This window comes from Odocoileus virginianus, chromosome 5 (genome assembly GCF_023699985.2).
Source record: "Odocoileus virginianus isolate 20LAN1187 ecotype Illinois chromosome 5, Ovbor_1.2, whole genome shotgun sequence".
In the NCBI taxonomy this organism is placed as follows: domain Eukaryota; kingdom Metazoa; phylum Chordata; class Mammalia; order Artiodactyla; family Cervidae; genus Odocoileus; species Odocoileus virginianus.
The window spans coordinates 74,353,611-74,367,455 of NC_069678.1; the positions used below are offsets into that span (position 1 = coordinate 74,353,611).

Sequence of the window (13,845 nt, forward strand, 5' to 3'; positions counted from 1 at the left end):
AGTGGGTAGCCATTCCCTTCTGCAAGGCATCTTCCTGACCCAGGGGTCGAACCCACGTCTCCCGCACTGCAGGCAGATTCTTTACTGTCTGAGCCACCAGGGAAGCCCAAACAGCACCGAGCACGGGAGTCTGAAAAAAAAAACACTGGAAACTTTTGCAGTAAAACCACTGGCCTTTGAGAGAGCCAATTGACAGGAATTGTTATAAGTGGATGACCAAGGAATCTGCATTACTTTTAAATTTTAAACCAAATGTCTAGAATAAATGTAGACAAGACACACTTTACATAAAATTTGTAACATTTATTTAAGCAAAAAAAAAAAAACCCAAACAAAAATCTGTACACACAACATTAATACCTAACGATGTCCTGATTTAATATCTAGCATGATTCAGGTACAGGACACTCCCATTCATCTGGCCACAGTGAGAACAGTGCCTTCAGTCCAGATAACTGGGAGACTTTGAAATGTATACATATTTTCCAATGAATTTTTCATATCTTTTGAAAAGAGTTGAACTCTTCTTTTTGAATTCAAGCAAAAGATACCTTTTTCCACACTCACAAGTCAGTGAGAATTTGACAGTGGGAATTCTACAAAAGTCAGGGATTTAAAATTTTATTCTTACAGGTTATCTGAGAGTATAAATCTTGACATAACGTCCTCCCATTATTAAATGCTCTCAAGAATTTCCTGCTTTTATGAAGTATGTCACAGCTTTCATTAGCTAAGTAGCTTCTTGCTTCTAAGCTAATTAAAATAAGCTTAAAAGAACCCAATTTGAACAATGTTCCAGAGTAACTTCAAAAATTAAGCACATATTATTTATGAATTATTTATTATTTCTCATAATTTGATATATTTGGATTTTCTAAATATTCTTAACAGCCATTCTGTTTAGCTATGCAGTTAGGTTGTGCTCGCCAGCAGAGCTTTGCTTCATCCAGAAAATGAGAAATAGCATTGATTTTCCCATAATTTATTAAAAATATTGGGGGAGGGTAAAAACAGGCAGAGAAAGCTCTTTCTCGGATGAACATTGAACGTCTTCAGTTAAGATTTGGAAACCAAAGAATGCATACTTAGGAGTGTACATGTCATGCAAAATCTATGAAATACTAAAAAAGATAAAGCAATTACTCATTTTAAGCACACTCTGCAAAATCTTCTATCATACTGCTATTTTCATCACTGGATGAAGCTTGGATTTGCATATTACTTAAATAAACAGTTCATGAGTTAACACAAAAAAATGAAAAATGTGTCAATACAAAGCAAATGGTAAAGTTTAAATACTCAATATCCAATGCTACAATGGATTTCAGAAGGAAACCATAAGTTTGCAAACCTCTCTGTAAGTTGTCTCAGAACACTACTTGGAAACCCTAGCCATATAAAGTCCCCAAAAAAGTAACATACAGATAAAACTGCCCACATCAGCTGACAGTATGACACTGCCTTTAACTTATACCTTCGGTTTAATACTGTTTATCTCAAGATAAAAGTTGCACAATAACCAAATAATGTAAACATACTATTAAAAGGCAGGAGAATGGTAGGTTTCAACATATACAACACAGAAGTTTATTTTCCTGGCTACTCATGACCTCTTTTTCAACCTTGGGTACTGCTGCACAGTGTTTCATAAGGGGTGGAGAGCAGGGGGAGGCACAATGTCAGACATTCTAAAGCACTAAGCCAAAACCATGGTTTATTAATTGATTCTACCCTAATTCAGCACACAGTGAAACAAAATATGTTTTCATCAAAATGTGTTCCAAAGATCTAGAAGATGGCCCAATACTATCCTGAGCAATGCATAATTTAAAATACAGCCAAGTGACTTGACTGGGAAGAAAAAGGGCCAACTCAAAAGGTCCCACCAGCAAGATCAACTTCCTAGGCTGGATGTTCAGGACCAGTGTTTTAAAACATGAATCCCTGATTCTTTGGAAGCTTGCAAACCAAAGATATGAAATTAAATTTCCACAGTTGCCGTGTGCAATTCATCTCTACCTGGGTCATTCACTTGAATTGACTAGTGCCACCAAATAGCATTTCTGTCCAGGAGTGAGAAGCAGCAACATTTAAGGTCAATTCCTGGGTCTGTGAGTGATATCATTTTTAAAATTCTCAACTAAGATCAGTAGCCACTGAGTATTTGGCCAGAGAGTAAAGTAACTTATTACTACTTGATTTATGTTTCAACTGCAAAAGGACAAAATGATTTATTTAGAGTATAACAAGAATGGCAAAATTTACCTGATGGGAAGAATGATATACCTTAATTATTTCTGCTTTAATTTCAGACTGCTCGTTTTACTCATTGGTAACAACATGCATCACTGTAGTCTAAAAAGTCTAATTCCATTTCCTTTAGTAGGTTTAAACCTTGCTGTTTGTGGACTTATGTAGTGATAATTTGCAATATCTGAGCGCACCAATGATTTGAGCAATGAGTGGTTCAACCCTAGTCTAAATTGTGCTTGAAACAGCACCTCTAACCCACTGAAGAGGTACCCCTTGAAGGCACCAACTTTCATTACATTCTAGTGTACAAATGCAAACAGGAGGGTGAATAGATTCTATCTTAAGAGACAGGTCAGTTATACCTCATAATTTATATATGAATGAGTGAAAGTTGCTCAGTCGTGTCCAACTCTTTGTGACCCCATGGACTATAGCCCACCAGGTTCCTCTGTCCATGGAATTCTTCAGGCAAGAATACAGGAATAGGTTGCCATTTCCTTCTCCAGGGGAATCTTCCCAACTCAGAGATCAAACCTGGGTCTCCTGCATTGTAGGCAGATTCTTTACCATCTGAGCCACCAGGGAAGCCCTCAATTTATATATATATATACTGAATTGCAGTCAGATCTAAGACCTTATAGACAATTCCGTGCCATAATTAGATACACAATTTTAAGAGTCATCCCAATCACAAAGGCACTAAAAATTTTATCTATCTGAGATGTGCCTAATTATTTTGCTTTTAAGACTCAGAAGTATCTGGCCATTACCAGTGCTCAAAATAGTAAATTTCAATTTAAATATATTTGAGTCTTCATCCATCAACAAGTTATTCTGAGTAATGAAGGGGTTAATTGTTTTCCATACATTTTTAGCCATATTTGAAAACAATTTATAAAGACAAAAAACCTAGGATTAGCCTACAAGGAGCATGTACTTTTGTTTTGAATAGGATACAACAGAAACTTAAAGCCAAACTTCTCAAATAGGCTTTTCCTTAACTACACAAGCCAGAAGACCTGGAAATGGTCCACACAGCTAGCAACTTCTAAGCTACTGTAGGACATCCTATTTTCTACATTTTGCCTTATATATTTAAATCCAGGAAAAGGGGACATTTTAAAAAGAATTTTCCATTTCCTTTGAAATACTTAATCTGTGAAAATTTATCTTACACCTATAAAAATTCCTTGAGTCAGAATTAACCCACAATTTAAAATGGTTTTTAGTAATTCTAAATACCTATTTTCTTTTAGTTTTTATTTCTGTGAAGGAGTACCAAATAATTCAAGTATGATTATTATGATAGTGGTATGAAACATGTATGACAAAATGTTAACAGCATACTAATAAGCCAGCTCCTTTCTAAATAAAAATGCTTCTGAATTATCACAATGATTTGAATGTACCATTTAAAATCTCTATTGAAAACATTTTGGCCATCTATGAAAAAAAAGCAGTTATCTAAGACTGCAGGTTAACCTTATTCACAACCTAAAATTTAAAATGGAAAATAACTCTTTTGGTGACTTGCTGCCTCCCAACTGCCATTATTGATAACTGATTCTTTACTATAACAACTCTCCTGAAGAAAAGACAACTGTCTAAAAAATAACCTATCACAAAATATTTCCTTTTCTGCATTGCAACTAGAATCATTGCATTTAACAATCATCTAATTCTTTATTTATTTATTTTTGGCAGTGAGATGTGGATATCTTTCCCCAACATGAAAACAGTAAGATACATGTATTTTGAAACAAAAGAAAATTAACTTCTTGTGGCAAAATTTACTGTTGTTAATTATTATTTTAAGTGAGCAGGTAACACCATATATGGTCTCTATTCCACCAAACAAAATGACTTTGAAATAGAGAAAAAAGAATGGTCAGTTTTAGCAAGAGACGATTTTTTCACAATATGACATAAAGAGATTCAGACAGTTAATTAATCTCTAACACAGAATGCTGTAATATTTTACACCGTGGTAGCTTGGAGAAATATTTCTAGAGAGTAACCTGCAGTCTGTATAGGAAGCAGCAGTTCACGCCTCCAAAAATTAATGCAAAGAACAAGCTACTGCTCAGTGTCTTAGGAGAGGTGGGTTCCAGAAGATTAGCCAGTCCCAGTTTAAAAATACCTCAAGAGCAGGCCTTTTCCCAGTTCCTAACCTCTATTCTCCCTTAGTAGTTTTTAATACATTTTCTGCCAGCCATCCTGGCACTAGCCAGTAAGTAGCTTTCACAAGGGGAGGACTCAGATTTCCATTCTTTCACACTAAGAAGGACATCTTATAAAAGATACACAGACAGAGAATAAAGGCATTTTATACAGAAGCAGTATAAAATTTACAATTGAAGCAGTGCCAGCAATCAAGTTAACAGCTTATCTGAAGCTGCAAATTGATTGGAAGGGACTTTAAAAATCAGAAAAGTCTGGCCTAAGGGTTCGTGCAAACTTCATAAAACTGTAGAATTTTAAGCACAGGTAAGTTCAAACACTGAAAGATGTGGAAATCTTCCTAAAAGGCAACAATGAAGGAAGAGACCCTTCTTGCCTAGTAAGTTAAAAATCACAAGACAAATCAGAGACTGTTCACATGGGCAGTACTGTACATTGTCAATCCCATGCTCATCTTATGACTCTTATCAGAGAAACCCCCCAAACATCACAGAGGGTAAGCTATTCCAAGTGAACTTATCACAAGAAGAATTTCTGTGACTCCATTATCCAATTACCTATAGCTATCAGTTTAGTCTGGCCTGGGATTGCTTTTTACAGGGAGGTGGCCTCCCATGGCGTACAATGTGTTTTTCTAAGCTGTCCAGAATGGCCACAGCAATCTGTTGGACATGGGGATCAGTCTGTTCGTGTTCTTTGATGTTGTATAAATGCTGCAACCCTCCTTCCTCAATCAGCATGCTGCAGTACCTTGAAGCTGAAAGAAAACAGGAGAAAGAGCTTTCCTTAAAACACTTAACTCCCTTTTTCGTGGAATAATTTTTATTTATTCACTTAAATTTAAGCTGTTTTATTACTGACCATTAACGTAAGTTAGAGCTTGATAAATGTCTCTGCGATGATGTTACACTACACTACAGGACTCACACACAGGTCATAGATAACACTCATAAATATAAATATATTTATATTTAATCATAACCATAAGACAGGCAGTCCAGAAAAGAAAATTTCTTTGACCCCAAAACATGGGTAAGATAGGTACTTTAATTCATTTCCAATGTTTAAAAAAAATTTAATGGCAGTCATATTGCATATGCCAATGTTCATTATTTTAAAAAAATTTTTGGACTTCCCTGGTGGTCCAGTGGTTGATAATCTGCCTGCCAATGCAGGGGACACAGGTTCTGATCCTTGGTCTGGGAAGATTCCACATGCCCTGAGCCAACTTAGCCAACTTAGCCCTAGAGCCCAGGCTCTACAACAGAAACCACCGCAATGGAAAGCCTGAGCACAATAGCTAAAGAGTAGCCCTGCTTGCTTTAACTAGAAAACGCGGGCACGCAACAAAAGACCCAATGCAGCCTAAATAAATAAAACATTTTTAAAACTTAAAAAAAATATTTTTTTTGCACACATGCTTTTTTTGAGGGGCTAGGGGCAGGGAGAGGGCTGTGCTATTTGGCTTGTGGGATTTTAGTTCCCCGATCAGGGATTGAAACAGGACCTTCGGTCGTTAAAGTACAGAGTCCTAACCACTGGAACACCAGGGAATTTACTGTACATGTGCCTTTTAAATTTTTTTAGTTTTAGTCATATTTATTAAAGTCTAATTTACATTCAATAAATACACCCAATTTAATCTATAGTTACATGAGGCAGAGGATGAGATGGTTGGATAATGTCATCAACTCAGTAGACATGAATTTGAGCAAACTCCAGGAGATACTGAACAAGAACAACAGATACACTGGTGTGACCACCAACACAGTCAGGATATAGAATATTTTCAACAACAAAAAAGTTTCCTTGTGCACCTTTGCAGTCAATCTCTCCTGCACCTCTTATCCCAAACAACCACTGTTCTAATTTCTGCGATGTAGATTTTTGCCTAGACCTTCATATAAATGGACTCATTCAGTAGATAATCTTTTGTGTCTGCCTACTTTTGTTCAACATGATGTTTTTAAGATGTATTCGAGTTATTACCTGTATGTAGTAGTTCTTTTGCTTTAAGCTGAGAAGTATTCCATTGTATTGAACACGCCACATGTTTTTAATGTACTGGACATTTGCTGGATGTTCTCCCCTGACCCCCAGCATTTTGTTAAAATGACTAAAAATGCTATAATCATCCTATTATAAGTTTTTTGTGAACTTTTCATTTCATTCATCTTGAGGAAACACCTAAAATGCTGGGCAAATGCTAAATGTATGTTTAACTTGATAAGAAATCACTGTTTTCTGAAATGACTGTATAATTTTTCAATCCATCATCAATGAATGAGACAGTTGTTTCATAAACACATGCCACTGTCCATCTTTTTGATTATAGGCAGCCTTCCTAGCAGGTATAAAGTGGTATCTCATTATGCTTTCAATTTGTATTTTTCTAATGATGTTGAACTGCTTTTAATCTGCTTATTGGCCATTTGTATATTTTTCTGAAGACAGGTCTATTCAGATCTTTTGCAATTTTAAACTGGGTCATTTTTCTTTTTATTATTGTGTTTATACATTTTGAAAACAAGTCCCTCATTAAGTATATAATTTGCAAATATTTTCAACCATTCTGAGTAGGCTTTTCACCTTGTTGATGATGTCCTTTAAAGTACAAACATGTTAAAAATTTTTGTTAAATCAGATTAGTTTTTCTTTTATGACTTATGCTTTTGGTATCCTATATAAGAAAACATTGCTTAATCCAGTGTCATAAAGATTTATATCTATTTCTTTTAAAAGTTTTATGTGTTTATGAATATGTAAATGTAGTTTTTATACTTAGGCCAATAACCCATTTTTGAGTTAACTTTCATATAGGCATGAGGTAAGCATGCAAGTTCCTTCTTCAATACATGCCTACTCAGTTTTCTCAGCACTATTGGTTGAAAAACATGTTCTTTTCCCACTGAATTGTCTTGGCACCCTTGTCAAGAATCATTTGGCCATAGATGAATGGGTTTAGTTTTGGACTCTCAATTCCATTGCATTGAACTACACATATATCCTAATGATGTTGAGCATCTTTTCATGCGTATATATTTGCCATCTGTAAACTTTAAAAAATATATATTTATTTATTATTCATTAGGCCGTGTCAGGTCTTGGTTGTAGCACGTGTGATCTTCATTGTGTCCTGTAGGATCTTTTGCTGCAGTGCACAGATCTCTAGTTGTGCCACGCAGGCTTCAGTAGTTACGGCACACAGACTAGCTGTTGTCTGGCATGGAGGCTCTTCCTTACCCAACCAGGGATCGAACCTGCATCCTTGTCATTGCAAGGCAGATTCTTAACCACGGGACTCCAGGCAGGTCTCCCTGTCATCTGTAAATCTTTGATGAAGAGACTCTTCAGCTCTTTTGTCCATTCTCTTGTTTTTTTACCCATTTTGTTTTCTTATCCTAAGTTTTCAGAGTACATGATATATTTTGAACACAAGCACTGTATCAGACGTATGCCTTGAAAACGTTTTGAGCCAATACAGTGGAGGTGACAAATAAATTCAAGGGATTAGGCTAACAGAGTATTGTCATAGCAAACACCCCCTTCCAATAACACAAGAGACAACTCTGCACATGGACATCACCAGACAGTCAATACTGAAATCAGATTTATTATATTCTTTGTAGCCGAAGATGGAGAAGATCTATGCAGTCAGCAAAAACAAGACCTGGAGCTGACCATGGCTCAGATCATCAGATTCTTATTGTAGATTTCAGGCTTAAATTGAAGAAAGTAGGGAAAACATACCATTCAGGTATGACCTAAATCAAATCCCTTATGATTATACAGGAGAGAAGAATAGATTCAAGGCATTAGATCTGGTAGACAGAGTGCCCGAAGAACTGAGATTCATAATATTGTATAGGAGGTAGTGACCAAAATCATCCCAAAGAAAGAGAAATGCAAGAAGGCAAAGTGGTTGTCTGAGGAGGCCTCACAGACAGCTGAGAAAAGAAAAAAAGTGAGAGACAAAGGAGTAAGGGAAAGAAACCCAACTGAATGCAGAGTTCCACAGAACAGCAGGGAAAAATAAGAGAAGTCTTCTGTAAATGAATAGTGCAAAGAAGTAAGAGGAAAACAACAGAATGGGAAAGACTAGAGATCTCGTCAAGAAAATTGGAAATACTAGGGAACATTTCAAGCAAAGATAGGCAAAATAAAGGACAAAAACAACAAGATCCTAAGAGAAGCACAAGAGATTAAGAAGAGCTGGCAAGAATACAAGAACTATACATAAAAGGTCTTAATGATCCAAATACACATGATGGTATGGTCACTCACCTAGAGCCAGACATCCTGGAATGTGAAGTCAAGTGGGAAGTACTACTATGAACAAAGCTAGTGGAGGTGATGGAATTCCAGCTGAGCTATTTCAATCCTAATAGATGATGCTGTTAGAAGTGCTGCACTCAATTTGTCAGCAAATTTGAAAAACTCAGCAGTGGCCATTGGATTGGAAAAAGTCAGTTTTCATTCCAATCCCAAAGAAAGGCAATGCCAAAGAATGTTCAAACTACTGTACAACTGCACTCATTTCACATGATAGCAAGGTAATGCTCAAAATCCTTCACGCTATGCTTCATATAGTACATGAATCAAGAACTTCCAGATGTATAAGCTGGATTTATTTAGAAAAGGCAGAAGAACCAGAGATCAAATTGCCAACATCCTTTGAATCACAGAAAAAGCAAGGGACTTTCAGAAAAACATCTACTTCTGCTTCACTGACTACGCTAAAGCCAGACTATGTGGATCACAACCACCTTATCTGCCTCCTGAGAAACCTGTATGCTGGTCAAGAAGCAACAGTTAGAACTGCACAGGGAACAACATACTGGTTCAAAATGGGGCAAGGAGTACATCAAGGCTGAATATTGTTATCCTGTGATTTAACTTATATGCAGAGTACATCATGTGAAATGCTGGGCTAGATGAATGACAAGCTGGAATAAAGGCTGTCAAGAGAAATATCAACAACTTCAGATATATAGATGATACCACTCTAATGGCAGAAAGCAAAGAGGAACTAAAGAGTCTCTTGACGAAGGTGAATAAAGAGCCTCCTGATGAAGGTGAAAGAGGAGAGTGAAAACGCTGGCTTAAAACTCAACATTCAAAAAACAAAGATCATGGCATCTGGTCCTATCACTTCATGGCAAACAGATGGGGAAAAAGTAGAAACCGACAGATTTTCTTTTAGTAGGCTCCAAAATCACTGCAGACCATGTCTGCAGCCATGAAATTAAAAGACACTTGCTCCTTGTAAGAAAAGCTATGACAAACCTAGACAGCATATTAAAAAGCAGAGGTATCACCTTGCTGACAAAGGTCCATATAGTCAGAACTATGGTTACTAAAGGTTAAAGTTACCAATGGCATTTAGAGATGGATCCAAACCTGACCAGCATTTGTTTTATCTAATCAAGACAAAGACTGACAAAAGGCCAGGATTCCCTGGCTTGACTCCTTACTGGGGACTTAAAGAATTTTGCACAAGAGTGGGTAATTTAGTCAAGAAGTAAAGAAGTTACCAAAACCCACTGGTGAAGCCCTCATGTGGGCTACAATTAGACTGAGAGAAAATAAAAATGTAAGGATTGACAGGATTATGAAAGTTGGAATGTTTAAAAAGACTTTCTATAAAGAAGCTGTGCCTCTTCTACCTGAATATTTTATGGAAATGAGGATTATGTATGGCTGGGAAACACTCTCCTATTTAGTATTATAAGATTAAAATCTGTGGATGAAGTCCTAATGGAGACTGCAGTTAGGAATATAAGGATTAACAGAATTAAGGTAAAAGTTTGTAGGAGAATTGGTGTGTGAAGTGGTTACATTTCCTTTATCTGACTGTATTATGAGGATGAACATTTTACTGACTGGGGGATGTTTTCCCTATCTAACATCATAAAACAGAAAGCATATAAATCCTTCTTTCAAGCAATGTTAATTGGATATGCTAAATGGGAACAAGTAAGACTGCCCTAGCCAATGCAGTGTGGAACAGAGGCTGGAGTGCTAGTAGGGACAAACTCTCTGTGTGATAGTCCTATATGAAGTACAGACTGGGGGTTTACGGCAAAAGCCTGTGAGCCTACCAGAGATGACTACTGGCACTTTGGACTAAGAATTTCCAGGTAAGGGCATTTTCTACCTTGCTATTTGACATTAACTGAAGCTACCCTTATGACTGAAGGACAAACAATGATCTTCAAACCTGAAAGAGCCACAGTGTTTTTGAGTGATGTCAGAGAAACACTGTAATGGGAATGACAATGCCCAGAAGAGTTAAATGATACAATGGAATTGGCTTACATAGGGTCATGTTCCTGGAGAATGTAAGGAGGGGATACTCATGAGAAGGGAGCCTCTTTCTCACTAGTACTGACTTTGGAACTGCACAAGGAGCTGCCAGATTCTATTGTCACTTGGACAGTGGCACATAAGCCGCTCTCCACTAACCAACAAAGAGCTGCCCGGTTTGTGGACAGCAACTCCAAGGTAAACAGACAACATTCTGTTTGGAAGGTCATCACTCTGACTGAAAAAGGTAAAATCCAAAACACCTCTGTGGAATGAACTGCAAATTGTTTTCCCAGCAAGGATAGAAAAATTGAACAGCAGTAAAACTCCCTGCTTTCATAGGCAGTGGCCAATGGTCTGCCTTTCTGGATCTATAGAGATGATTAGATTGCTTTTCTTTCCTGGCCTGGTAATAGGAAGAAACATACTGATTTTCAAATCTTAAACCAACTTTGTATTCTTGGAGTAACCTCCTTGGTCCCTTTCATACACTGTTAGGTTCTGTTTGTTCACATTTTTTTTAAAAGAATATCCTCATCTGTGCTCATGAGATATACTATTCAGTAATTTTCTTTTCTTATGTCTTTGCCTGGTATTTACATCAGGATACTTCTGGTGTTCCTTTTTGTTTTTTCAACCAGCTTTCTTTGAGTTTGGATATTCTCTATTGCTGTGTTCAATTTCACTGACCTTTTTTCTTCTGTGTATCTCCTCTTAAGCTCACTCAGATATTTTTCATATTAAATTTTTATTTATTTTTTATACTTCACTTTTCCTCCTCTTAGTATTCAAATTTTCTTTAAAATCTTGAATCATATCTATAAAAAATGTTTTTAATTTTCCCCTACTAACTCCATCATCACTATCATTTCTGGGTTTGTTTCAACTGTCTGATTTTTCCCTTGGTTATAGATCATATTTTTCTGCTGCTTTTCTCATCTATCAACCCATCATATAACTGAACATATTGTTGGGTGTAGACTTTGTTGTCTTTTTTAAAAGAGTGCTTTGTTTTTCTCTGGCAGACAGTTTTTGCAGAGCAGCTTGATCATTTCAAGACTTGTTTTCTAAGCTTTGTAGGGTTGCTTTAGAGAAGCCTTTAATTTAGGGTTAATCTCTTCTGGTTCTTCTGGCATCTGCAGTGAAAGCCCTAGGTATTATGTTCTTTCCACTGTTTAGAATTTAAATATTTTCCAACCCTGTGTAAGCTCATGTTGTTCAGTTAGCAGCTCTTTGGTATTTGGCCTCAAGGAGTCTCACCCTAGGCATGTACAGCTTAGTATTCAGCCTAAGACTCAAGAAACTCCTATGAAGATTTCTGGAGTTCTTTCTAGATGTAACTGCATTGTTCTGCCCTCAAACCTCAGGCATCTCAGTCTTGCTGCACTCTGATTTCTGTCTCCTCCATCCACTGAAATTGCTGAGCTGTATGTGATTCCCCTATGCTACTCCAGTAAATGCCTCCAGGAAGAAAGGCAGGGAGTCTGTAGAGCTTGTTGCATGCTTGACTCTCAGCACACAGTGTGATCTGATGGCAAACAGCGGGGCCACTGGAAATGCAGCCGGGCCTGCCTCCCCACCCACTTCCCCATGCCTCCCCGACCTCCTTGCACCCCCCCAAGGGCCCATAGCAGTCCAGTCACCCTGCCTGTGCCCTGCTGGGGAGACCCTCAGATGTAAGCACACTGGAGGCAGGTCTCTGAGAGGGAACTCCGGAGTCCGAGGGTGGTGCTGCGTGTGGGCTGGGGCAGGCCACATCAGTGTGCGGTTATCTACTCGAGTACATGCCCTGTGTATCTATGCAGGCCCATTCACATGTCCGTGTATATGAGCGGTGAGCTGCCCACCAAGGGTGGACTCAGGGTTGCCAAAACAGGCTTCTCCTAGTTTGGGGTGGTCCAGCATCTCTTCACCTTGGGAACCCTGATTACAATCCTGATAGGTCTCTGCCAACACCCCCTCAGGCTGCCCTCTTCTAATCGAAGTACCAGGCCTCATCCCTGGACCCACTGAAATCTTCCCTAAGGGTGTCTGTGCCTGGCACGACATTTAGGGCAGCCCTGCCCATGCCCACAGGGCCAAGTGGAGACTGGCCCTATGGCAGGACCCCTCTGAGGGGTCCTGGCCTCCCAGACTCCCCATACTGGCCACTGTGGGCATCTTCAACACCACCTCCCTGGACATACTCTTATTCATTCAAGAAACAACTACTTTCGTTCTCTCCTGCAACAGCCCTCCCTGCCTGCCCTGGGTCCATCTCCTCCAGGAGGTAGAAGGCTGTCTGCTCTGCTCTGTGGCCAGGGGAGACGTTTCTTTGGGCTAAGAAATGGGCTTTCTTTGGGCTTTGGGCAAAGCTGTGTTGACTAGAAAAGGCTGGCGTCCTCTCATGGATCTGTGATTCTTACCGCAAGCCAGCTTCCTTCTTTCCCTGGGCCACTAGGAGCACCCCTCACCCCCGCCAGGTTGTGGCTGTTCTCAGTCCCTTTGTTCCAGTCTCCACCATGTTCCTCAAGCCCCTGGAGGAGGCATGGCCAAGAGGAACCAGGTGACAAAGCCCTCTCATTTATTCCCTCCTTTCAAGGACCAGGATCCTTGCAATTTTTTGTCTAAAGGTCTAGAACAAACTGTTTCAATTTTCCCCCACATTTTTCTATTGTTTATGGTTGGTGAGCTACTCTGGTACCAGTTACTCTGTCCTGACCCAGAATATAAGTTTCTGCTTATAAACTTTTCTATCATGTCTTCTTCACTTATAATTCCACTGTGTGGATCTTTCAACATTGTTTTACATTCCCCTATTGCTGGACCTCTAGGCTACTTAGAGTTACTTCCTATTATAAATAATGATGCAATAAATATCTCTGTAAAAACAAGCATTTGAGTATAATTTTTAAATTAAAAGGTAGACTACCTAAATGTTCATCAATAGGGATGTAGCTACACAAGTTTAATGAATTTATAGCCATATGTTATGGGTTAAATTGTATCCCTCTCAAAAGATAGGTTAAAGTCCTAACACCCCCTAAGGCCCAGTACTTCAGAATGAGACTTTATGTGGAAACAGGGGTGTAGGCTGATATAATTAGTGAAGTTATGTGATACCAT

The 13,845-nt window shown here is 38.4% G+C and overlaps 1 protein-coding gene and 1 long non-coding RNA gene across 2 annotated transcripts in view; one reads left to right on the forward strand and one right to left on the reverse strand.

Annotated features, from left to right (window-relative positions):
• The window catches only part of LOC139035236 (uncharacterized), a 53,335-nt gene that overhangs the window by 36,062 nt on the left and 3,428 nt on the right, over nucleotides 1-13,845 (forward strand). The gene's annotated exons all lie outside the window — the stretch shown is intronic.
• Nucleotides 283-13,845, reverse strand: part of ZYG11B (zyg-11 family member B, cell cycle regulator) — a 74,141-nt gene continuing 60,578 nt past the window's right edge. The window contains exon 14 of the mRNA XM_020871388.2: nucleotides 283-5,191. Within this exon, the coding sequence (XP_020727047.1) occupies nucleotides 5,001-5,191 (191 nt within the window). The 3' untranslated portion in view covers nucleotides 283-5,000. The remainder of the gene's footprint in view (nucleotides 5,192-13,845) is intronic.